The sequence below is a fragment of the Anolis sagrei genome, chromosome 2 (assembly GCF_037176765.1).
Source record: "Anolis sagrei isolate rAnoSag1 chromosome 2, rAnoSag1.mat, whole genome shotgun sequence".
In the NCBI taxonomy this organism is placed as follows: domain Eukaryota; kingdom Metazoa; phylum Chordata; class Lepidosauria; order Squamata; family Dactyloidae; genus Anolis; species Anolis sagrei.
The window spans coordinates 221,090,289-221,115,144 of NC_090022.1; the positions used below are offsets into that span (position 1 = coordinate 221,090,289).

Genomic DNA, 24,856 nt, shown 5'->3' on the forward strand with positions numbered 1-24,856 from the left:
TCTGGAACATACAGCCCAGAAAACTCACAGCAACCCAATAACTCATGCTTCTTGTGAGGTACAGAACTGGAACACTGTGCAGTCTTAAAATTCTATAAACCAAGGAAAGGAAACTTTGGTCTTTCAGTTTATTTAGAGGACAACCCACATCAGCTCCTAAATACAGGGAGAGATACCCCCTTGATGGACTGTCACCTTGTCGTGGTGAAGGGGCTTGCTCGTTCCAATGCGTGTTCCAATGAACCTGCGGGCACAACAACTGGAGTCATGCACTCCCAGGAATGGCCGCGGGGAAGGTTCCAGACCAAGCACAGTCTGAAGACTCAAAGACCTCAACGGCGGAGCAGGCAGAATCCCAGGAACATAAACCATCATGTGAATCCCAGGAACATAAACCATCATCTTAAAACAGGTGATATGGTGCCACTGTCCTTTTCAGCTCCCAGAATCCCTGACCACTGGCTGGAAAAAACCTTGCAAGTTGAAGCCGAACAATACTTGGAGGACTAATGGAGAGAAGCACTGGTTTACTGGGTGCAAAATGCCCTCCACATCATATACATAGCACACTGTATCTTGTACTTCTATGGCATTGTTCTGGAGCCATTCCAATAACGCTGAAAAAACTAAAAGCAATCCTGGTGCTAGAAAAGTCATGGGTCTAGGGCCCTTCCACACAGCTGAATAAAATCTCACATTTTCTGTTTTGAACTAGGATATATGGTAGTGTGGACCCAGATAACCCAGTTCAAAGCAGATATTGTGGGATTTCTGCCTTGATATTATTGATTATATGGCTGTGTGGATGGCCCAGCACACGATTTCTTGACTTTTACCAACTTGGACACAGTACCTGCCATTGGTTTCCTGACTGGCTTGGCATATATGTTGATGGGAGGCTTCGGAGGCTGTTTTTAACTGGGGATCCCACCAGAGGGCTCCCCATATCACCAGAAGTAGTTTCACTGGCCACTGCCATCTGGTACTGAGAGTAGTTGTACAGGTTGTTGTAGTAGGGATACAAGGAAGGCTGGTAAAAACTGCTGTAGTAGGTGGAGTCCACAACTAAGTCAGATGTGCTCTCCAGATGCCCTCTGCTGGCCAGGGAAGGGATGTCCTGGATCAGCATGCGTCCCTCTGAAAAGAAGAGAAAATATTCTGGGTCAACAAACAGCAGAAACAACCCCTAAGGGTCTGTGCTCATGCTCTATTCTGGGTTACATTTCATATGTTAAGCTCCAGAATAAAAAAGCAAAGAAATGACTAGTGGAGGGACTCTGAGTAGGTGGTTTGAAATCAGAGGTGTCCAGTCAAGCAACACCACTTTTGTCATCCCATATCTCACACAGAAATTTGTAGTTGCATCTAGTAAGGGTAAAGGTTCTTCCTTGACATTAAGTCCAGTCGTACAGACTTTGGGGGTTGGTGCTCATCTCCTTAGCTAACCTTGGAGGTGTCAGTAGACACCTCCAAGGTCATGTGGCCAGCATGACTGCATGGAGCACTGTTACCTTCCCGCTGGAGCAGTACCTATTGATCTACTCACATTTGCATGTTTTCGAACTGCTAGCTTGGCAGAAGCTGGGGCTAACAGTGGGAGGTCACCCCACTCCCTGGATTTGAACCAGCAACCTTTCGGTCAGCAAGTTCAGCAACCCGCTGCACCACCGGGAACTCCAGGTGCATCTACGCTGCAGAATTAATGCAGTTTGACACCACGTTTACTGACGTGGCTAAATGCAATGGAGTCATGGTGACTGTAGTATGACAAGGTCTTTAGCTTTATCTGCCAAAGAGTGTTGGTGTCTCACCAAACTACATATCCCATGATTCCATAGCCATAGTCATGATGCCAGTCATGGAGGATGCCAAACTGCATTGATTCGACTGTAGATGCATCCTTTGTGCCCCCATAATGGAAGGTGGAAAGTACTGTTGTTCCTGCCTTCAATTATTTGTTGGTTTGTTTTGCAATTATCTCTATGTTGTTCTTCTATCTCAGTAGACATGTGGGTTTCATCTCCCCACATGCAACAAAATATGCCATTTCTAGGAATGTTCTTCTAGGCAATTCTGCTGGAATTAACCACAGAATCATCCAGTAAGGTGACAAGTTGCTGATCCTGCAATAGAACGATTTGCCATCTAGGTCAATAATGACATTTGCCCAGTTACTGCAGTTTGTCTGTAAATCAACCTAGAGGACAAATGAAAACTGGGCATAAGCAAACAACAGTGAAGTAGAAGAGAGAAGGCATGTCTGTAAGGAAAGGCTATGCAACGGAGCACACAATCTTCTGTTGCATCCTTACTATAACTGATTGAAAATGTATTATGTGAATGCCATAAACTTTGCTCATTAATTCTAAAAATTAGATCAACTACTGACTGTAGATGGACAACTTACTTCTTTTCTTTCTGCCTGCCTGTTCAGGCCTCACGTAACTGAGCTGTAATATGATTTAAAGATCTTTGAATGACAACTGCGAAAACAAAATGCAGGGCTACATCTTTTTGCTAGCAGGCACCTCTTTGAAATCAAATTACATTTCCATCTTAGCAGTGCCAGAGCTCCTAAATCGTCAATAGTGCAATGTATTAAAGATTTCAACAAAAATGCCACAGTTTAAATTGAAGTTCTTCTGCAATCGATAAACAAAATCATTTCAGACAACTCGTGGCTAATTCACTGGCTATAAATCAAGTGGGCATATCTGCAGTCTGAGTACAATATTGCATTCCCAAGGATAACCCAGGCCCCCAAAAAGACACAGAGCAAGGCAACAATTTTTTTTACAAAGAATACAGATTAAAAGTGGGATAGACTTGACATCTGCCTTTTTAAAAACTCGAATCATAAAACCTACCAATGGGAGTCAGATGCAAAACAGGTGGAGTACAGAAAAGATTATATACTTCCATTTTTTTAAAAAAAGCGTGCTTTTACTTTCCAAACCAGAAGTGCTTCTAGACATCGTTCCTAGTTTTCTCCATTTTAGCTCACAGCTTTCCAAATATTTCAAGTTGGTGATACACTTTTTAGACAGCCATCATTTTGCAATTCAGTAATTCAGTTTTATTAGCAAACTGGAGGTTAAACCACCCCCTTATGAGAAATGAGGACACATACATAAATTGTAATAATGAAATGTATGGGAACATAACATAGCTCATGAAAATCTTCCATTAATATTTTTAAAAATATATCATTTAATAATAATAAATAATAAACTTTATTTATACCCCGCCACCATCTCCCCAGTGGGGACTTGGAGCAGCTTACATGAGGCCAAGCCCGAACATCTGTAAGGTAATAACATACATGTCCAAGATTTTTGTAACTGATTACTAATACTATACTAATTAGTAATCTATTACTCAAAATTGACAAAAATACTATACTAATGCCCCCCTGGTGGCACAGTGGGTTAAACTGCTGAGCTGCTGAACTTGCTGACCAAAAGGTTGGTGGTTCAAATCCGGGGAGCGGAGTGAGCTTCCGCTGTTAGACTCAGCTTCTGCCAACCTTGCAGTTCAAAAACATGCAAATGTGAGTAGATCAATAGGTACCAACTTGGCAGGACGATAATTCCGGCTCTTTGGCACTCCATGCAGTCATGGAGATGTCTCGGAGATGTCTATGGACAACTCCAGCTCTTTGGCTTAGAAACAGAGATGAACACCACCACCCAGAGTCAGACACAACTAGACTTAATGTCAGAGGAAACCTTTACTATACTAATAACGTTACTAATAGTAATTCGCATCTTTGCTGTGTAAAAATGCATGCAAGTTGGTATTATTTCACAGAGACGTTTCTCCTTACATTTGCTACACACTGCAACTAACACACTAACGTGTTGTGACATACAGTTTGGGAAGTTTTGTTTTAGTTACTTAGTTGAGGACGCCTTTTTGCGGTTTTGCTGCTCTATTGTTGAACAACTAAGGAATTGGAAACTCTCACTGTTCTACTATAAATCACCTAGAGATACTAGAAATTTAGTATAATGCCAACTTTTTAACTTTGTGGTTTTTTATATACATTATAACTGTATTCCCAATTCGCTTCTGATACGATAAATAAATAAACCTAGAGATCGAACAGTAAATTAGAATCTACTTTGTATCTTCATCAATACAGGCCATCTTTCACTCAAGAAAAATCAAGGCCCCTTCTAAACTGCCATATAATTCAGATTATCAAAGCAGATAATCTACATTATCTGCTTTGAAAAGAATTATATGAGTTTTCACTATCACATAATCCAGTTTAGAACAGCTAATCTGAATTTTATATGGCAGTGAGGAAGGGGGCCTCAGTCAAGTATTCTCAAATTAGGGAAAAATGAGAAAAAGAAAAAGAATGAACACATGCAAATCACAAACAATTTTCACAAGACAGTGACGGAAAAAATACTACTCTGAAAATACAGTTAAGCGTGTAGAGTGCTGCATAAAATAAATGTGTACATTTTAAAAAAAATAATGCCCAGAGATATTACAGAAACCAGATTTCTAACTTTCGAATACAATAAAAGATAGATTTTTTTTTAGCAAATAAAGGTCCCCCAGCCACACTGAACAGCATCTTAATTTTCCTCCCTGTTTTAGCAACCTTAGACAGCATCTTTTTCATCCCACTCATCAAACGTGAACTGCATCTCTCTCCCTCATTCCAGATCAATACGTCGTATGATAAATACTATCATTGATCTTCCATGTTGTACAAAGGGCTTCAGGCATACGACATATTAGCAGCAGTTCATAATAATTCATTTCCAGCGAAAATGGTTTATTTCTAAAACAAGTCTAGTTGTGACGCTTGTTACACTACACATAAAACATTAGCGAACTCCTGTTAGGGCACAGGGCATGCCCAGAAGGCGGCTTCCAATCACAGTACTTAGGACAGCATTTTCTTGGAATATAGAGGAAAACAAAAGCACGGAGTGGCACCATTTGTTCTCCAACCATGAAATGAACTCATTCAAGATTATTTATTTTCTCCAACATTAGTACCAAAAGGTTTACGAATCAGTTTTTGGTCAACTTTCGGTTTGGTTATTTGGGGTGCTGATTCAGAAAATTGAATTGGATAGACCACATAGTTTCTGATACAGAACATATGCCATCCAGTAGTCGTCAACTGCTCACCTACAGAAAACCATATTTAATAATCTAGAGCTGAAATGGTAGTAGTAATCTTTCGTGGGTAGTCAACCTCTCCTCTCCCAACATCCTCGTTGCCTCGGCACTATAAGAGAGTTTCACAAAACCAGTTGCTCACACTACTGTGTGGTTTCAAGGCAACAGTGTAGTAATGGTGAGACCAGACCAAATTTGTGTTCTTGTGGACCAGTGGTGGTCCACGGACCACAAGTTGGGAACCACTGTTGTAGACGATCTCCCATCTGCACAGTATTAGGAATCCCTGATCATTACCATTTGGTGCAAACTGGCAAATTCTGGTTTGTGACATATAGATCCATTGAAGGGAAGAAATTGCATAGTTTTCAGTAAAACTGTGTGCAATGACACTCAGAAACAGAGTATAGGGGAACAGAAGGCTTCCCACAGGCTCAACACCTGCAAAGATTCAGAACTTACTGAAATGTCCAGATTTTGCAGGTGTGTTTTTTTTAAACCAGAGTAACTCTGGAAATCTAGGTTTACTCTCGGTTCATAGACTCATAGCATTGGAAGAGACCTAGTGGGCCATCCAGTCCAAGCCCCTGCCAAGAAGCAGGAAAATCACATTCCAAGCATCCCCCACAAATGACCATCCAGCATCTGCTTAAAAGCCTCCAAAGGAGCTTCCACCATACTCCAGGGCAGAGAGTTCCACCCCTGAACAGCTCTCAGTTAGGAAGTTCTTCCTAATGTACCAGTGGAATCTCCTTTCCAGTAGTTTGAAGCCATTATTCCGCATCCTAGTCTCCAGGGCAGCAGAAAACAAGCTTGCTCCCTCCTCCCTATGACTTCCTCTCACATATTTATACATGGCCATCATGTCTCCTCTCAGCCTTCTCTTCTGCAGGCTAAATATGTCCAACTCTAATAGGGTTTGTTCTCCAGATCCCTGATCATTTTAGTTGCCCTCCTCTGGACACCTTCCAGCTTTGTTGACATGTCCCTTAAATTGCGGTGCCCAGAATTGAACACAGTATTCCAAGTGTGGCCTGACCAAGGCAGAATAGAGGGGTAGCATCACTTCCCTAGATCTAGACACTCCTATTTACGCAGGCCAAAATCCCATAGGCTTTTTTTTGCCACCGCATGACATTGTTGGCTCATGTTGAACTTGTTGTCCACGAGGTTAATCCAGATTAGCCTGAGACATTGTTTGAATGCCTCAAGATAATCCGGGACCCATCACGGGGTTTGGCCCTGTCTGGAAGGGCCCTAAAATTCTCTGCCTTCTTCATTAGGCAACGATGTCAAAAATATTTAGGAGACAAATGGTGGCAAGCTTATGGTCACTGGCTGTTTTTACTTCAGACAGCACTAAGGGGTTTTAATGCAGAGCTAACATTGAGCCATTGGGGTACTTTGTGGTGCGCAAATAATGCAGGACATGAAATATATATATACATAAAAATGGAATGTTCGTTTGTGGGATTAACATAACTCAAAAACAACTGGATGAATTCACACCAAATTTGGACACAATACACTTATCAGGCCAACGAGTGAACATCACTCATAAAAACACTGAAAAACACAGCAGAAGTGACTTAAAAGGCCAAACAACAAAAATACATTACAACGTATGCACAAAACCACATGTATATACTCAAACACACATATATACACATATAAACAAATCCATATACACATAAAACACATCTACACAGACTGGCCACAGCAACTCATGGCAGGGGACAGCTAGTTACTTATAATGAGTTATTTCCCACCAGGTGATAAAAATACAGATATTTCTTGATTATCACATGTTGAGGTCCAGTGATAGAATTTAACCAGAGCTTTTTCTCCTCTCTCATAGGAAGACAGCAGCTTATTTGGGCCAACTCCTTTAAAAACCTTGATTATTTGCTCAAGAAAAGCTTCTTTTCAAATCATACAAGAAATTTAGATCAGCAATTTCCAGGTCCCCCTCCTCTTTGTCGAGGGCATCCTCCCTGCCTTCCGAACAGACCTGGCGTTAAGGCTACAGAGAATGGGCAGCTGTCTTTGAGGTCAGACAAGAGCCTTGAATGAGGCCGGTGTGAAATCACTCCCTAAAGCCATAATCTGAAGCCGGTGGAACAATGTGTTTCTCCCACCACCAGGCATATCATGACAGCGCAATTCCTGCGCCTCAGCATCCTGCTTCTGGCCAGCATTTTGAAGGCATCAAGGTTGTCTTCTGAAACAATGGCAAGAAGGAGGGCGGGGGGGGGGGGGGGGGACAGGAACCTGAAATATCACCTATTTTCCTCCAAAAAAATCCATCATGCCTTGCAAAAATTAACCTTGCAATTTAGGTTCTCAGTGGCAAACTTTTAGTTTACCCAACTAAATGCCCAGTGTGGAACACATCTCACCACACTAAAACAGTAGATGTGGCTCTTCATGAGACATGCCGCATTATCACGGGGTGTCTGCGTCCTACACCACTGGAGAAATTACACTGTTTAGCCAGCATTGCACCACCTGACAAGGTCAGGAAGTAGCAGCCAATAGTGAAAGGACCAAGGCAGTGACATCTCCAGCCCATCCCGTTTGGGTATCAGCCAGCACGTAAACGACTTAAATCAAGAAATAGTTTTCTAAGATCTACAGAGACACTCACTGGAACACCTCAGCAAGCGAGAGTCCAAAAGTGGCAGGCTCAAACCCAGAACCTCAATCAATGGCTGATACCAAATGAGAGACTCCCCCCTGGGCACACAGAAAACTGGGTGACTGCACTCTGGCACCACAAGATGCAGAGCCAACCTTCAGAAATGGGGCTACAAAGTGGAACCCATGACATGCGAGTGTGAAGAAGAGCAAATTACAGACCATCTGCTGCGATGCAACCTGAGCCCGGCTACATGCACAATGGAGGACCTTCTGATAGTAACACCAGAGGACTCCAAGTGGCCAGCTACTGGTCTAAGGACATTTAATCACCTACCAAGCTTGCAAACTTTGTGTTTTGTTTGTTTGTTGCAATACAACTGCAATACAACTGTTTGGCTTCCTCCTGACACGATAAATAAATAAGTTTACCCAAATTTAGCATGCTACACCATACTCATGCCATGTAAGGTTGGGGTCCCCCCCCCCCCCGGTCACCTTCAAAAAGAGCCATTTTCTGTAATTACTCATTACCAAAAATAATTATTCCTCCTAGGCTTGTCTACAACCCCCCTGGTTTGATGCAGTTACAGCTCAGTGGTTTACGTTACCAAGGAAGAGTTTCTGACCTTTCTAGCAGCGTGCTTTATATATATATATATATATATATATATATATATATATACATACATACATACATACACAAATGCAGTAAATTGCTTAAGCTTGTGATTTATCATATGGGTCCCCATTCACATGAGCAGGATGCTCAGAAGTCAAAAATGTTAGTTGTACCTATTATCAAATATTAATAAATAACATAATACCAGAGCACCTTCTTGTATTCCTACTGTGCCTATGTGACAAGGATGCGATTTTCTGTATTGGAGCTAAAAAGCTGAGAGATTTCCCCCCCAAAAAAGCTTACAGCCAATCCTAAATTAGGGAATATTTTTGTTTCTATTTTGCTTGAACAGAGGGTTCAACTTTTCAAGCCTGAGTCTACACTGACCATATAATGCAGTTCAATCTGCATTATAATGGCATTGTTGATGGAACCTAAGCACCTTTTCAGACCACGTATATCAATACAAAGAATTAAGCACAAAGTTAACTTTAAATGTGCATACATTTTTGGATTACCCTAAATATAAAAAAAATCCCATTAGCAGAGAAATAAAAAGTATGTACAATATCCCATGGAAAGCAAATTGGAAATTGCTTGAGTTTATCTAGTTTTTGTTTACTGTAGCTATATACGGGACAGAAATGCATGACTGCACACACTTCTCCATAGTTATATTTAGCAGAACACCCAGCATCTTCTCTTCCCCATCAACAACCCCAACCCTAAAAAACAATTGCATAATACTTCAGTATCACTGGGAAATATATCCAATAAGCCCTAGAACATGTATGATAGGCCTCCAAGTCTAACAGTGCTATTTCTGTAAATATTATCAAGTCCTATGCACAGGCACTGGCTTTATCTATAAAGACGTCAATGGCTGAGGTCACGTGCTTCTCAAGGTTTATCCCTTTTGCTAAAAACAAGGCTTGGTTGTGTTTTAAACACAGGGCAGGAATGAAGAGCATTTTCTCCATCAGTGATAAGTCAGCTTCCCTGCCAACTTCAGCCGCAAAATGTAAAAAACAGTTTATTATTTATTAATATAGGCATAACAAAGAATAAAGTTAGCAAAACATCTGATGAAGAGTGTATCTGAATTTTGGGTTAATATCCTCTAATGAGGACCCCCAGTGGCGCAGTGGATTAAACTGCTGAGCTGCTGAACTTGCTGACCATAAGGTCGCTGGTTCAAATCCAGGGAGCAGGGTGAGTTCCCACTATTAGCCCCTGCTTCTGCCAGATCAATAGGTAGAGCTCTGGAGGGAAGGTAACGGTGCTCCATGCATTCATGCCAGCCACATGACCTTGGAGGGGTCTACGGACAACGCCGGCTCTTCAGCTTAGAAATGGATATGAGCACCAAACCCCAGAGTCAGACATGACTAGACTTAATGTCAGGGGAAAACCCTTAACTTTACCTATCCTGTAATGGTGCATCTACATTGTAGAATTAATGCATTTTGACACCACCTTAATTGCCATGGCTGCGGAATTATGGGCACTGTAGTTTGGTGAGACATAACCATTCTTTGGCAGAGAAGGCTAAAGGCATTGTAAAACCACCAACTTCCAGGGCTCCGTTGCATTGAGCCATGGCAGTTAAAATGATTGCAAACTGCATTAATTCTAGAGTGTAGATGTACCCTCCCAGAACACATTTTCATCCCATGGCTGGTGTCCTGCATCGGAAGTCATTCGCAGCTTGGGTGTGACCCTCGACTCATCGTTGAGCCTGGACCCCCAGGTTTCAGCGGTGACCAGGGGAGCATTTGCACAGCTCAGGCTCGTGCGCCAGCTGCGCCCGTATCTCGGGAAGTCTGACTTGGCCACGGTGGTACACGCTCTTGTCACATCCCGCCTGGACTACTGCAACGCTCTCTACGTGGGGCTGCCCTTGAAGCGGCCCGGAAGCTTCAGCTGGTTCAGCGCGCGGCAGCCATGTTACTAACTGGAGCGGGTGGCAGGGAGCACACAACGCCCTTGTTGTCCCAGCTCCACTGGCTGCCGATTTGCTACCGGACCCAATTCAAGGTGCTGGTTTTGGCCTACAAAGCCCTAAACGGTTCCGGCCCAAAATACCTTTCCGACCGCATCTTGGCCTACGAGCCCACGAGGACCTTGAGATCGTCTGGGGAGGCCCTTCTCTCGATCCCGCCTGCCTCACAGGCACGGCTGGCGGGGACGAGGGAGAGGGCCTTCTCGGTGGTGGCCCCCCGGCTGTGGAACACTCTCCCTGCACACATCAGACAGGCGCCTTCCCTCATGTCCTTTCGAAAAAGCCTTAAGACATGGCTGTTTGAGAGGGCATTTAATTAAGTGCTAAACAATACGGTAATGAGAACTGGAATGGAACAAGGAATATGAGACTGGCTATGATTCCACTAAGAGACGAAGCGGATTTTTAGTGTAGTCTGTAATTGTTGTATAGTTTATATGTTGTTGAAACTGGCTTTTTTGTAATTGTCTTTTATGTGTACTGTACACCGCCATGAGTCGCCCTTATGGGCTGAGAATGGCGGTTAATAAGTGCATCAAATAAATAAATAAATTGTTTATAAACAACTTGTTATCCACATTTCCCAATGATACACACCCAAACCACTTTGTATGCAAAGATATGTCCAGATATTTTCCTACAGCTGCATAGCTGAATCAGGCTTCCAGGGGAAGTTCCAGAGGTCTTTGGGTGGTCCCTGTAGGTGACGTCTTCGTTGTGTAGCGAGCTACAATAAAATAACACAGTACTTGCTCTCCAACAAAATGGAAATAGTTTGGTTACTGGGGGAGGGGGGGGGGGTAGGGATTTATCACATATTAGTGGATTTTGGATGAACAGAGGGTGCTGCTTTACAAGCCTGAGTCTACACTAACTATATAATGCAGTTAGATGGAAGCTAAGCACCTTTTCAGACCACGTATATCAATACAAAGAATTTGAGAAATTTTAGTTACTGCATGTTGCATCTGTAACAACCCAAAAATGTATTGCAATAGTATACATTCAACCAACGCCAACACGTTTATTTGATCCAGCTTTAGATACATACAAGGTTATCAAAATTCTGTAATACACCAATGTTTTGGAAACAGTCCCATTACAGTCCAACTGGAATGTGGAAAAGCATGATTGATTCTGAATACCAAAGCCTGGGATGGGTGGGCCGAAAGAAATCAACGCCCCATCTACACTGCATATAATCCAGTTTGAACTGCATTATAATGATCAATGTAGACTCCCCTGGTGGCGCAGTGGGTTATACTGCTGAGCTGCAAAACTTGCTGATCTGAATCCAAGGAGTGGGGTTAGGCCCAGCTTCTGCCAACCTAGCAGTTAGAAAACATGCAAGTGTGAGTAGATTAATAGATACTGCTTCTGTGGGAAGGTAACGGTGCTCTATGCAGTCATGCCGGTCACATGACCTTGGAGGTGTTTACGGACAATGCTGGCTCTTCAACTTAGAAATGGAGATGAGCACTACCTCCCAGAGTCGGACACAACTAGACCTAAAGTCAAAGGAAACGCAGGAGCAAAAGCTGCAAAGGCCAAAACCTTTGAGATTTTCAGGTGCGGGAACATCCCGGTTCTGGCTGGAAAATGCGGCTATTTGAATCTCTGTACGGCCCTACACTCAGAAAATATGCAATTTTAAATGCTGGTTTGTTCCCATGTTATAAATGTCAGTTCCTGATTTGTTGTATCCCATTCTCCCCCCCCCCCCCCGCCAATTTCAGAAGCAACTTGAGAAACTGCAAGTCGCTTCTGGTGTGAAAGAATTGGCCATCTGCAAGGACATTGCCCAGGGGACACCCAGGATGTTTTACCATCCTTGTGGATAGCTTCTCTCATGTCCCTGCATGGGGAGCTGGATCTGACAGAGGGAGCTCATCCATTCTCTCCTTGGATTCGAGCTTCCAACCTGTCGGTCTTCGGTCCTGCCAGCACAAGGGTTTAACCCATTGTGCCACTGGGGGCTCCTGGTTGTGTCCCAAAAACAGCAACAGTTGAATAGAGGGCGAAAACTTTATCCTGGCAAGAGGAACTTTGTCCTCCACACTTTTAATGAAGTTTGTGACAAACAAACAAAGGTTGTGCCATGTAATCAACTTTCCCCATGTTTTATGATGAAAACAATCAGGAACAGACATATGTATAACCCAGGAACAGCACCCCTTAGTTCCCAGGAACAAGTACACAACATTGGACATCTTTTCACAATTACAGCAATCAGGAACAGACATGTATAGCCCAGGAACAACACCCTGTAGTTCCCAGGCACAAGTACACAACCAAACCTGTCTGAACAGATAGCCATGTAGCCTCTAAAAAGTAGTAATAATGCCTGAGTTCTGTTACTGGCTTGAAAGTGTGTGTTCCTGTTTGATTGTGTAGAACTGCCTTTGAAAGAAGTGGTCCTACTCCATAAACTTTGTCTGCGTGCCAGAAACTTCATGAATCATGTGGACAGCAAAGTTTGTCTTGTCAGGACAAAGTTGTCACCCTGTGGTCAACGTTGTACATCTTCTCAAAATGACAGCAATCAGGAAGAGACATGTATAGCCCAGGAACAGCACCCTGTAGTTCCCAGGCACAAGTACACAGTCAAACTTGTCTGCATAGATGGCCATGCAGCCTCTATAACCCGGGAACGGAACTTATACAATGATTCGCATCTTAAGTTTTTTAAAAAGCCCAAATTTCCAGAGGACGTCCCATAGTGGCCATCTTGGGGGCTGCAAAATCCCAGGAAAAAGCAGCAAGTGTCGACAACAGAGGCAGAAATCCCAGGACCAAGAGGTCTGTATGCGGACCTCTTCTCAAGTCCCTTTTTTTTTTTTTTTTTTTTTGCTCTTAACTAAAACTTGCAATTTGGTGCTGTCTGGAAGCACCCATAGTCAAAAAAGCAATGGACCCTTGTCTTTGGTTCACCCAAATTCATAGATACCCATGTACCTTCAATGGTATAGTATAAATGGCAACACTTATATAAAATAGTAAACCAAGATTTGCTTTTTGTATTTTTTTAAAAGGATTTTCAAGCACAGATGGTTGAATCCATGGATGCAGAATCTGTGGATACAGAGGACTGGCTGTAAAGTGTCATTTGTCTTGCTTCAACTAGGAATTGAGGCTGTACTTCTATGAAATCCAGCTGCACTTCAAAGCCAAGTAAATGAAATTATGGTACAAGACCATTAGGAAAAGAGTGAATAAGATTTGTGGGAGAACCAGCACAAGCCCAGGCAAGAAAAAAGCACCGTAAAATATCATAACAATAAACAAAAAGCCTGGGAGGAGGAACAAAATTAGCAATCAGTTGCAATCGAAATGGAATAAATTCATTAACAGACTATCAAAGGCAATATTAAGAGGGGAGTATAAGCTATTCAAGTATCTGAGAAAGGGAGACCTTGGAGAAAATATGACTGGGATAAAATCATTATAGCTCGCACTAAAAATAAACTAAGGGAGGAAGCAGCTGATAGGAATTCACCAGAGTCCACTTCAATAGAAGTGACACGATGAAAGAAGCCCAGGTGGTTCCTAAAAGCCAGAAAATAGCACAGGGAGGATTCTCCTCAAAATGAAATCAAGCTGATGAAAGCAACTGGGGGACTCCATTGGGAATAAAACACAACAGCACGCGATCTAGGTTTGCAAAGAAAAATTAGAAATACACAGAAACAAAGGACAAAATAAACAATTAATCACGCCAAAAACTTTTATATTTAGCGGCTACATTAAAACTATTTTTAATACTGAAAATGCAATAAACAGTTATTGCATTTCCTATATCCTGTTCTTCTTTATTTTGTAAGAGCACTGATCACTTTGTGCTTCTTTAGGCCATGCAAATAGTATTTACCATATACTCCGGCATATGAGACGACTGGGCGTATAAGACGACCACCAATTTTTCCAGTTAAAATATAGAGTTTGGGATATATTTGCCACATAAGACTACCCCTCTTCTAATGCACACCAAATAAAAATTTTAAAAGCATCAGATTTGATTTCAATATGGTAATTTTCCTATTACTGTACCTCCTTCTCTGCCTCTCAGATCTCACACATGCACACCTGCACCACTCCACTGCAGTCTTCAAGAGCGAGATCTGAGAGGCAGAGGAGGAGGTACGGTAATAGCATACAAGGGCGGGCCAGACAGGAAAAAGAGGTGTGTTTGTCTGGGCCCAGAGCCACTCTATCTCTTTTTTCCATACCCCGGGCGCCCCGGAAGCCTGCAGCTTGTTCCGCCCTTCACTTACACCTTCCCCGTGAGGCGCCCCTTCACCTCACCACCGGGACCACATTAAGTCCACGAATCCTGATGAATGGATTTTATTCTACCGTACTTGTACAGCATTGCCCTTAATGTTTTCATAGTCGCTGCATATGGCAGGGACACGGTCATTGTCATTTTTGAGCTTCCCCTACCATATGCGGCAACCACAGATTCTCCAATCCGATTGGAAGTTTCAGCACCTGCTCTATAAGACGATTCCCGTGTATAAGACTACTCTCCCATGTATAAGACTACTCCTGCATATAAGACTACTCCCGTGTATAAGACGACCCCGTGTATAAGACGACCCCTGACTTTTGAGATTTTCTTGGATTAAAAACTAGTTTTATACACCAGAATATACGGTAATCATGACATTTAAAAACAACACTAGTTCCCCAGCATAAGTATCTAATCCTTCTTCTCTGATTAATGGTGCAGTCTTAACTGATTCATTTATCTTGTCAATTAAAATTCCTACTGACAATTAAAACATCGGACACAACCAGAAATATAGAGCAAGTGGAACAAATGGCCTTGCCAAATTATAACTTCTAAAAATTAGTCAAGATGTTAACATAATCTACAACAGTGGTCCCAACCTGTGGTCTGTAGACCACCAGTGGTCCCCAAGAACAAAAATATGCTCATAGAGCTCAGCCTTGTCTAAGATGTTGACTACTACCATTGCACACACTTTAACTTGGCACATGCCATTCTGTTGCTCTTTCTTTGAAAAGTTTCACATAAGTTACAACAAAATACGTTTTAAGTCTGGAGTCTTAAAACAATAGGGTGGTCGGGTCATCTTAAGGTTGGTGGGAAGCAAATAAATGCCAAAACCAGAGTTAGAATTGCCAAGACTCTCCAACTTTCCTGAGATCTTACTTTGGAATGCAGCGTAGAGCTTTTTGAATATCTCATTATGGGTGGGGGGGTCATAGATAAATCTGAGTAGATCAAGAGACGGGTGTCAAAAATGATTTACAGCTTGTAGAATAGGAGACTAAGGGTGGATATAACAGTCTATAAATATTTGAGAGGTAATAATATGGAGGAGGGGAAGGAATTATTTACAGTGCTCGAGGCAGCATAACAAAGAGCGATGGCTTGAAACTAAAAAAAACAAGGGATATAATTAAATTAGGGGACATTTCCTTTCTTAACTAACAGTCCAATTAGGCAGTTGAGTAGCCTATATAAAGACAAGATGCTCCTTCAAGCATCATTGCCAAAAGGGATTTAAGAGGACTACAGAAAGTAAGCCTTTAACACTCCTTAGGTTGCATTATAAGGCTAAGAGCCAAACTGCAGATTTTTAAAAATTTATTTGTACCCTGCTTTTTTTCTAGAAGTGGAATCCAAAACAGCATACAACCTTAAAAACATTAACAAAACATACAAACTATAAATATTAAATAGTATTACATATTAAAGTGATTAAAACAATTATCAAAACAAGTAAAATGTTAAAAATAACTTCCTTCTCTTTTTAGGAAAAATATTGCATTAGTTAACAGTGGAGAAGGAGCTCCCATTGGTGCCATTGGGAACTTGTGTTGTGTACTTTCAACTCATTTCCAACTTACAATAACATTACGGTGGCCTTATCACAGTTTTCTTGGCAAGATTTGTTCATGGGGTTTGCTATTGCCTTCCTCCCTAATGCTAATTGCTACATTGGGGGGGGGGGGGGGTTAATAGATACCTTCCCTCATGCTAAGGTAAAACATACCCTACAACAGGCTAGTCCAACCCACGGGCCGCATGTGGCCCAGGACAGCTATGAATTAAGTCCAACACAAAAATGTACGCTGAGAACATTGTTCTGGGGAAAAAAATAGTAACTCGGTTGTGTGGTTCTCAAGTGCAAACTTTGTTGAATGAAATAGTATATTATGTCCACAAATATCTGAGTATTATCCCTAGTAAAGGTAAATGTTTCTCCTTGACATTAAATCCAGTTGTGTCCAACTCTTGGGGGTGGTGCTCATCTCTATTTCTAAGCTGAAGAGCCGGTGTTGTCTGCAGACACCTCCAAAATCATGTGGCCAGCATGACTGCATGGAGCGCTGTTACCTTCCCACCAAAGCGGTACCTCTTGATCTACTCAAATTTGAATCTTTTCGAACTGCTAGGTTGGCAGAAGCTGGGTGGGGGGATGGCATTTTCCTCTAACATGTCAGCAACAAAGTGCTAATCACAAAAAATACTTAAAATGTGCAGATTGAAGAGAATACTAATGTTGATAACTCCCAAGATCCCCCATGTTGCCTGGGAAATTCTAGACATTGTAATCCATTTTTAAAAAAGTTTTTTCATACATACATCATGCACACAGTACAACTCCCATACTCATGGTTTCATTTAGCTGTGTCTGACAAAATATGCCCACTCCAGGTATTTTCTAGGTCCTCCAGGCAATTATAGGGTAGGCTACAAATGCACTGAGGGATATAATGATAACTAGAAAGTTGTCCTCTCTAGACATTTTCTAGGTCTGCCAGTGTGATTCTATGATATATTTCTGCCAGAAAGTATGAAGTATTGCAACACATTATTCCTTACTATATATATTAATGCACACCTGCTCTCAGGAGGAGCCCCCGGTGGCGCAATGGGTTAAACCCTTGTGCCAGCAGGACTGCTGACTGAAAGGTTGGTGGTTCGAATCTGGGGAGTGGGCTAAGCTCCTGTCTGTCAGTTCCAGCTTCTCATGCGGGGACATGAAAGAAGCCTCCCACAGGATGGTAACACATCCAGAAGGCCCCTGGGCAACGTCCTTGCGAACAGTCAATTCTCTCACACCAGAAGACTTGCAGTTTCTCAAGTCGCTCCTGACAGGGGGGGGGGGGGGGGGGGGGAATCTGCTCCCAGGGAAATTTGGCTGCAAGGTTTCTTTGCTATGCAAATTTACCTCCAGGTATGTGTGTTCAACCATCATAGATTGTGATACATTTGGCTGAAATCCAAAGCATATGGATTTGAAACTCCCCCCTCCCCCGCTTTGTTCAGGTCTCGATGCTGCATTTCCTATTCTTTTCTCCCATTTAGATAAACACAATTTACACTCTCAGATAACCTGTGTAATGCTGACCTGCAATGAGGTGCAAGCATATTGATAAACACAACAACTCTCTCTCCTTTTCCACTCTTTTCCTTCCTTTTTTTTGAAGAATAGCCTGTCACCAGTGGCTTGAAAAATTGTCTCTGCCCTCTCAATATGGTGTAATATTTCTGACCTGCCAATAAAATGGATACAGCGAGAAAAAGACTTTTCTGGTACCTTGTATGATTTGTGTGGCTCCTTCACACCCGATTCCTCTCTCCTGTAAACCATGTACACTGGGATGAAGTTTGAAAGAAAAACTGCTGTACCTCTGGGAACACGTGAGGGAGGGGGGAAAATCTCACCAGGAAAAATGAACTTGCAATTCTCCAGAGAAGTCAGGTAGGAAATCTGACCGCCTTGGACATCAAGAGACCATTCTGGATCTGGCTGCCAATTAAGTTTGCAGAGAAAGGATGAAGAACAAAGACAAGGACTGTCTCCCTTTTCATCTAATTCTGCAACATCTAAGGCCCCTTCCACACAGCTGTAAAAATTCCACATTGAACCGGATTATATGGCAGTGTGGACTCAAGAAAACCCAGTTCAAAGCAGATATTGTGGATTATCTGCCTTGATATTATGGGATTGTGTGGAAAGACCCCAAGACAACTGTAGAGGGGAAAGAGCTACTTGCTCATGCACAAGTCACATTTTGGTGACCTGGAAGTGATATGACATCTGTCTCAAAATTTGGGGCATTTTTGGAAGCAGGTAAGGGTATTTTGGGAGGAAAGTGAACTATCTGTTCAGGTCTCAATGCTGCACTTCCTATTCTTTTCTCCCATTTAGATAAACTCAATTTCCTCTCTCAGATAACCTATGTAATGTTGACCTTTGTTGCAATTTTGGGTGCTTGCATCCAGTGTTCAGAGGGAAAAATCATGTCCAAATTGGTACAATTTATTTTTAACATGACAGTGTGTTTAGAGGCTTTGGAGGTGGCATCTCTGTATCTCAAGGGCTCCATACCACCCATGGAATATACTTTACCACTCTTGCCCTTTGTGAAGATGTTTTTGGGATGAAGTCACACAACTCATGGAGAATTAACTCTGAGGAAACATGCACAGAAATCAGCTGTACATCTTTCATCCAGACTGGGACATTTTGGAGTTTGTGTAGACTCGAATAACTTTTCCAACCTCCTACAAAAATGTGTTGTGTGCCTCCAAGCTGCCAGTTGATTTATGTGACCCAATAAATTTCATAAAGTTTGTTTAAGTGAGCAATACTCAGAGGTGGCTTTGTCAGTTCCTTCCTCTGAAATATAGACTACAGCAGGGGTCCTGAAACTAAGGCCCAGGGGCCAGATGAGGCCCTCCAAGGTCATTTACCTGGCCCTTGCTCAGGGCCAACCTAAGTCTGAAACTACTTGAAAGCACACAACAACAACAATCTTATTTCATCAGCCAAAAGCATGCTTCAAGTCGTCTCTGGTTGCTTCTGGGTTGAGAGAATCGGCCGTCTACGAAGACGTTGCCCAGGGGACGCCCGGATGTCTTGCAATCCTGCGAGGAGGCTTCTCTCATGTCCCCCCCCCCCCCACATCATACGAAAGCTGACTGGCACAACCTGGGGATCACAACCAGACACAGTGAAGACATCTGCCCTTGCGCTATGCTACTCTGCTGCTGAGTATGCATGCCCAGTGTGGAACACATCTCACCACACTAAAACAGTAGATGTGGCTCTTAATGATACATGCCGCATTATCACAGGGTGTCTGCGACCCACACCACTGGAGAAATTACACTGCTTAGCCGGTATTGCACCACCTGATATCCGCCGGGAAGTAGCAGCCAATAGTGAAAGGATCAAGGCAGAGACATCTCCAGCTCATCCCCTGTTTGGGTATCAGCCAGCACGTCAACGACTTAAATCAAGACATAGCTTTCTTAGATCTACAGAGACACTCGCTGGAACACCCCAGCAAGCGAGAGTCCAAAAGTGGCAGGCCCAAACCCAGCACCTCAATTCATGGGTGATACCAGATGAGAGACTCCCCCCTGGGCACTCAGAAGACTGGGCGACTTGGAAGGCGCTGAACAGATTGCGCTCTGGCACCATGAGATGCAGAGCCAATCTTAAGAAATGGGGCTACAGGGTGGAATCCTCGGCATGTGAGTGCGGAGAAGAACAAACCACTGACCACCTGCTGCAATGCACCCTGAGCCCTGCCACATGCACGATGGAGGACCTTCTTGCGGCAACCCCAGAGGCACTCCAAGTGGCCAGATACTGGTCAAAGGACATTTAACCAAATACCAAATTTGCAAAATCTGCGTGGTTTTTTTTTTCTTCCTTTTTTTTTCTTTTCCTTTTCTTTTTAATCTCTGTGTTTGTTTTGCTCTGTTAGAATTGTAATACAATGGTTGCTGATGACACGATAAATAAATAAAAGCCAAAAGCAGGCCCACACTTCCCATTAAAATACTAATAAGTTTATATTTTGTTAAAATTGTTCATTTTAATTATTGTATTGTTTTTAAGTGTTTTTTGCACTACAAATAAGATATGTGCAGTGTGCATAGGGATTCATTCATGTTTTTTTCAAATTATAATCCGGCCCTCCAGCAGTTTGAGGAACTGTGGCCTGGCCCTCTGTTTAAAAAGTTTGAGGACCCCTGGTCTACAGCAACTAGTCAGGATCTCCCATTCAAGTACGTACCTGCTCAGCCTTAAAGACCAGACAACATCTGGTGCCATTAGAGCAAGCATGGACAAACTTCGACCCTCTAGGTGTTTTGGACTGCATCGGCTGTTAGGAATTGTGGGAGTTAAAGTCAAAAACACCTGGAGGGCCAAAGTTTGCCCATGCCTGTTTTAGAGTATCTAGGCCCTCAGTCTAAAGAAGCAAGGTGTAATAAAGAAACTCTTGAAATGCCACATGTGTAATAGCCCTGTGCTCAGCAGCCTTTTGGACCACATTATGGCCCTTCTACATTACCATACGAAATCCAGATTATCTGCTTTGAACTGAATTATATGGCAGGGTAGAAGGGGCCAGGATAACCTGCAGTCTTCTCAAAGATGCTGAACTCACAAAAGTCCAGTCTGATTTAGACAAATGTGACACATGTCAGGAGCTGCCATCTGCCATCATCTGGGGATCCAGATTCCCTGTAGATGCCATACAAAATGGATGATACAGACTGCCAAAATGGATGATATGCACTGCCTAGAGAGACCCCCAAACAGTTCCAATGGGTAAGTGAAACCATGGATATCGAGTCTGTGATTAAGAGGATCATACAATGGTTGAGATCCTGCATTACCAGACATTTGTACCTAGCAATTAAAATGGCTTCAGCATGGTAAAGTTAAGGTAAAGGTTTCCCCTGACATTAAGTCTAGTTGTGCCTGATTCTGGGGGGCGGTGCTCATCTCCATTGCTAAGCTGAATAGCCGGTGTTGTTCGTAGACACCTCCAAGGTCATATGACTGGCATGACTGCGCCGTTACCTTCCTGCAGAAGCATTACCTAATGATCTACTCACATCTGCATGTTTTCGAACTGCTATATTGGCAGAAGCTGGGGCTAACAACAGGAGCTCACACCTGCTTCCCGTATTTGAACCACTAACCTTTTGGTCAGCAAGTTCATCACAGGGGTATCAGAATGGTACTAATCCAGATATTCCAATGCAAATTCTAGTGAAAGCAGTGACACTAAAGTTCTGGAAGGGTGCAGACAATGATACTCACTCCTGCATACTAACAAAAAAATCCAAAATAATACCAAGACTTACTGTTTCCTATTTATAACCAATATTCTAGAATTCATTTCTATTATTATTATTATTATTATTATTACTATTATTACCCCACTTTTCTCTTCACAAGGAGACATATATTAAAAGCATTTCAATACAATTTAAAAACCTAGAAATATATAAACATTAAAACACAATTATCACTGGTATTCTACATCATTTTTTGTGAACTTGAACCACAACTGCAAACATCTACAGTTGGAACCGACCCATGTTGCAGCCTTCAAACCACTTCCTAGACCAGTGGTTCTCAACCTGTGGGTCCCCAGATGTTTTGGCCTTCAACTCCCAGAAATCCTAATAGCTGGTAAAGTGGCTGAGATTTCTGGAAGTTGTAGACCAAAACACCTGGGGACCCACAGGTTGAGAAACACTGTCCTAGACTATTAGTGAGGAAGGAAATTTTATTTGGGGAGATGATTAACTGTCTTCTCCAAAATGAGAGTAAACTAAATTTTATAGTTAAGGTGTTGTTCCTGAATTTGAAAAGTTTAAAATCATCACACCAAAAAACAAAAACAAAAAAAACCCACAACTTTCCATAAAGGATGTCAGGTATCCTTCATTGTTTAGGGGGTACTGTTTCAAAAACTGAAAAAAAAAGTATCTTGTTACGAAATGAAACTAAATGGAGGGAAGCCGGTCCCATGCTATTCTGCTTTGGTCAGACCTCACCTGGAACATTGTGTCCAGTTTTGGCCATCATAATTCAAGAAGGATATTGACAAGCTGGAACATGTCCAGAGATGACCGATCAGAAGGATCAAAGGTTAGGAGACCGAGCCCTAAGAGGAGCGACTTAGATATGTTTACCTTGGAGAAAAGACAGCTGAGAGGGGACATGATACCCATGTTCAAATATTTAAAAGGATGTCAAACTGAGGAGGGGACAAGCTTGATTTTTTTTAAGGGAAAACTATCCTAAAATAAACAGAGCATCCAAAAATAAATAGGATATAAAAGTTGAGCATTAGCTCAATAGCAAGCAGAGCATGAAGTGACATGTGATGTTACTGTAAAGAATTCACAGTTTAGGAGGCAAACATGCAGAGCCAATCTTTAAAAATAAAAAAGGTTTAATTACACTAATAATAACTGTGTTTCTTAATAATCAAGAACTGGGTCTGAACTACTTTAATACCCATCTCATCTAAGGTTTCAAGAGAGGGAAAAACTCAGTCACTACATCTCTCCTGACACACAAGCAGAGAGAGATCTCAAAGCACACAGCACATACTCTCCATACTAAAGTGTATGAAGTCAGAAGTCAGAAAAGCTTGCAGTAGAAAAGTATCCATTTTAAACAACCAATCAGAATGAGAGCAGAGAGATGAAAAAGATACATTCCCAACTGTCATACAGGAGACATGGGAGAAGGGAAACACTAAGACTATTCTTATGCGAACTAGGAGGGTTGAATGAAAAGTAATGCCTCCACGTAACTCCTCAACAGATAGCAGTACTGGTATGCGGCATGTAGTGGCTTGTTCAGTAGACTCTCCCCTACAGTTCCATTTTGGCGGGAAGCCTTAGCATTGAACAGTTGTGTCGTTAAAGTGTGAAATATGGAACCCTGCGCAGATCGTCGGTCAATGCAACTTAAGCAACGTGCAGTCATTGAATTCTTGAGCAAAAGGTGTCACCCCAAAGGAGATTCATCGGAGAATGCAAGCTGTTTATGGTGACTGTGTTGATGTAAGTACTGTGCGTCGTTTGCATTCTCTGATGAATATCCTTTGGGGTGACACCTTCTGCTGTCAAGAATTCAATGACAGCACGTTGCTTAAGTCGCATTGACCAACCGTCTGCGCAGGGTTCCATACTTCACACTTTAACAATACAATTGTTCAATGCTAAGGCTTCCTGCCAAAATTGAACTGTAGAGGAGAGTCTACTGAAGAAGCCAGTATCTGCCGCATACCAGTACTGCCATCTGTTGAGGAGTTACGAAGGTGGAGGCGTTATTTTCATCCAACCCTCATAACTCCTTGAGACTTGGGCAGTGTAGGGTTGAATTCCAACCGATTTCTGATACTCTGGAGACTAGGACACCAAGAAATGAATTCAAATTTCAGGGGAAAAGATACCACTTAAACATTAGGAAGAATTTTCTAACAGTAAGAGCTGTTCAACCGTGGAATATACCGCTTGCGAGTGTGGTGGAGTCTCCTCTGGAGATCTTTAAGCAGAGGCTGAATAGCTATCTGTTAAGAGTGCTTTGATTGCACATTCCTGCAAGGCGTGGATTGGACTGGATGGCCCTTGGGGTCTCTTCCAGTTTTAGGATTCTATGAATTTGTAAAATCAGGCATGAGAATGACAGGACAGAAGTGGATCTGCGCGACACAACCACGACACTTTGATATTAGTTACCTGTGGAAGCACTAGATGCGGTGGTAGCTACAGTTGTGGACTGCGGTGGGCTGCTGCTTTCCAACAACAGGCAAGAGCCATTTGTGCTGCCTTCTTTCTTCACATACATTTCGGTGGCATTGGGCAAAGGGATCGGGTGGCTGATCCCCAGCTCCTCCTCTTGAGCTTGCTGCCTTCTCAGCGCAACCTGGAGGCAAGAAAGTTGGAACACGTTTGCTCTCTACTTTGAAAAGAAGTGGTTTAACATGATGGGAGCCAGAGTTAAAATGTCATTCTGAATACACTGCAAGCCAAGAAAGGTAAAGGCATGAAATGGAGGCAAAAGACAGACACCTGTACAATGACATATCAACAGATGGTGATTTAATAATGGTAGTAGTAGCAATAGCTAGGGTGGTGTAGTGGTTTGAAGGTTAGACTGGGTCTAAAAAGGAAAAAGTAAAGGTTTTCCCCTGACATTAAGTCCAGTCGTGTCTGACTCTGGGGGTTGATGCTCATCTCCATTTCTAAGTCTAAGAGGCGGCGTTGTCCATAGACACCTCCAAGGTCATGTGGCCAGCATGACTGCATGGAGCCCCATTATGTTCCTGCTGGAGTGGTACATATTAATCTACTCACATATGCATGTTTTCGAATTGCTAGGTTGGCAGAAGGCCACTCCTGCATTTTAGACCTGCGAGCAGGATTTCTCTCGAAGTCACAGCACTTGAGCTATGAAGGGGAAGAGAAATGCAGCCCCAACAGCAAGAGAACAAGCTGTGCCTGCTTTGATACTTTTGTGCTTGCAGACAACCTTTCTGCAACAGAACTATGGCCCCTTCTACACTACCCTATAAAATCCAGATTATCTGCTTTGAACTGGATTATATGGCAGTGTAGACTCATATAATCCAGTTCA

General features: G+C 42.5%; 1 protein-coding gene across 3 annotated transcripts in view; it reads right to left on the reverse strand.

Moving 5' to 3' along the window:
• The window catches only part of DMRT1 (doublesex and mab-3 related transcription factor 1), a 68,906-nt gene that overhangs the window by 38,403 nt on the left and 5,647 nt on the right, over positions 1-24,856 (reverse strand). The window contains exons 2-4 of one of the 3 annotated variants that reach the window (XM_067464422.1): positions 23,971-24,145; positions 12,380-12,388; positions 854-1,137 (exon numbers count right to left, since the gene is read on the reverse strand). In XM_067464422.1, coding sequence (XP_067320523.1) covers positions 854-1,137; positions 12,380-12,388; positions 23,971-24,145 — 468 coding nt within the window. Of the gene's footprint in view, positions 1-853; positions 1,138-12,379; positions 12,389-23,958; positions 24,146-24,856 lie in introns of all 3 variants that reach the window. The other 2 variants (XM_060762256.2, XM_060762257.2) reach the window with 2 other exon arrangements.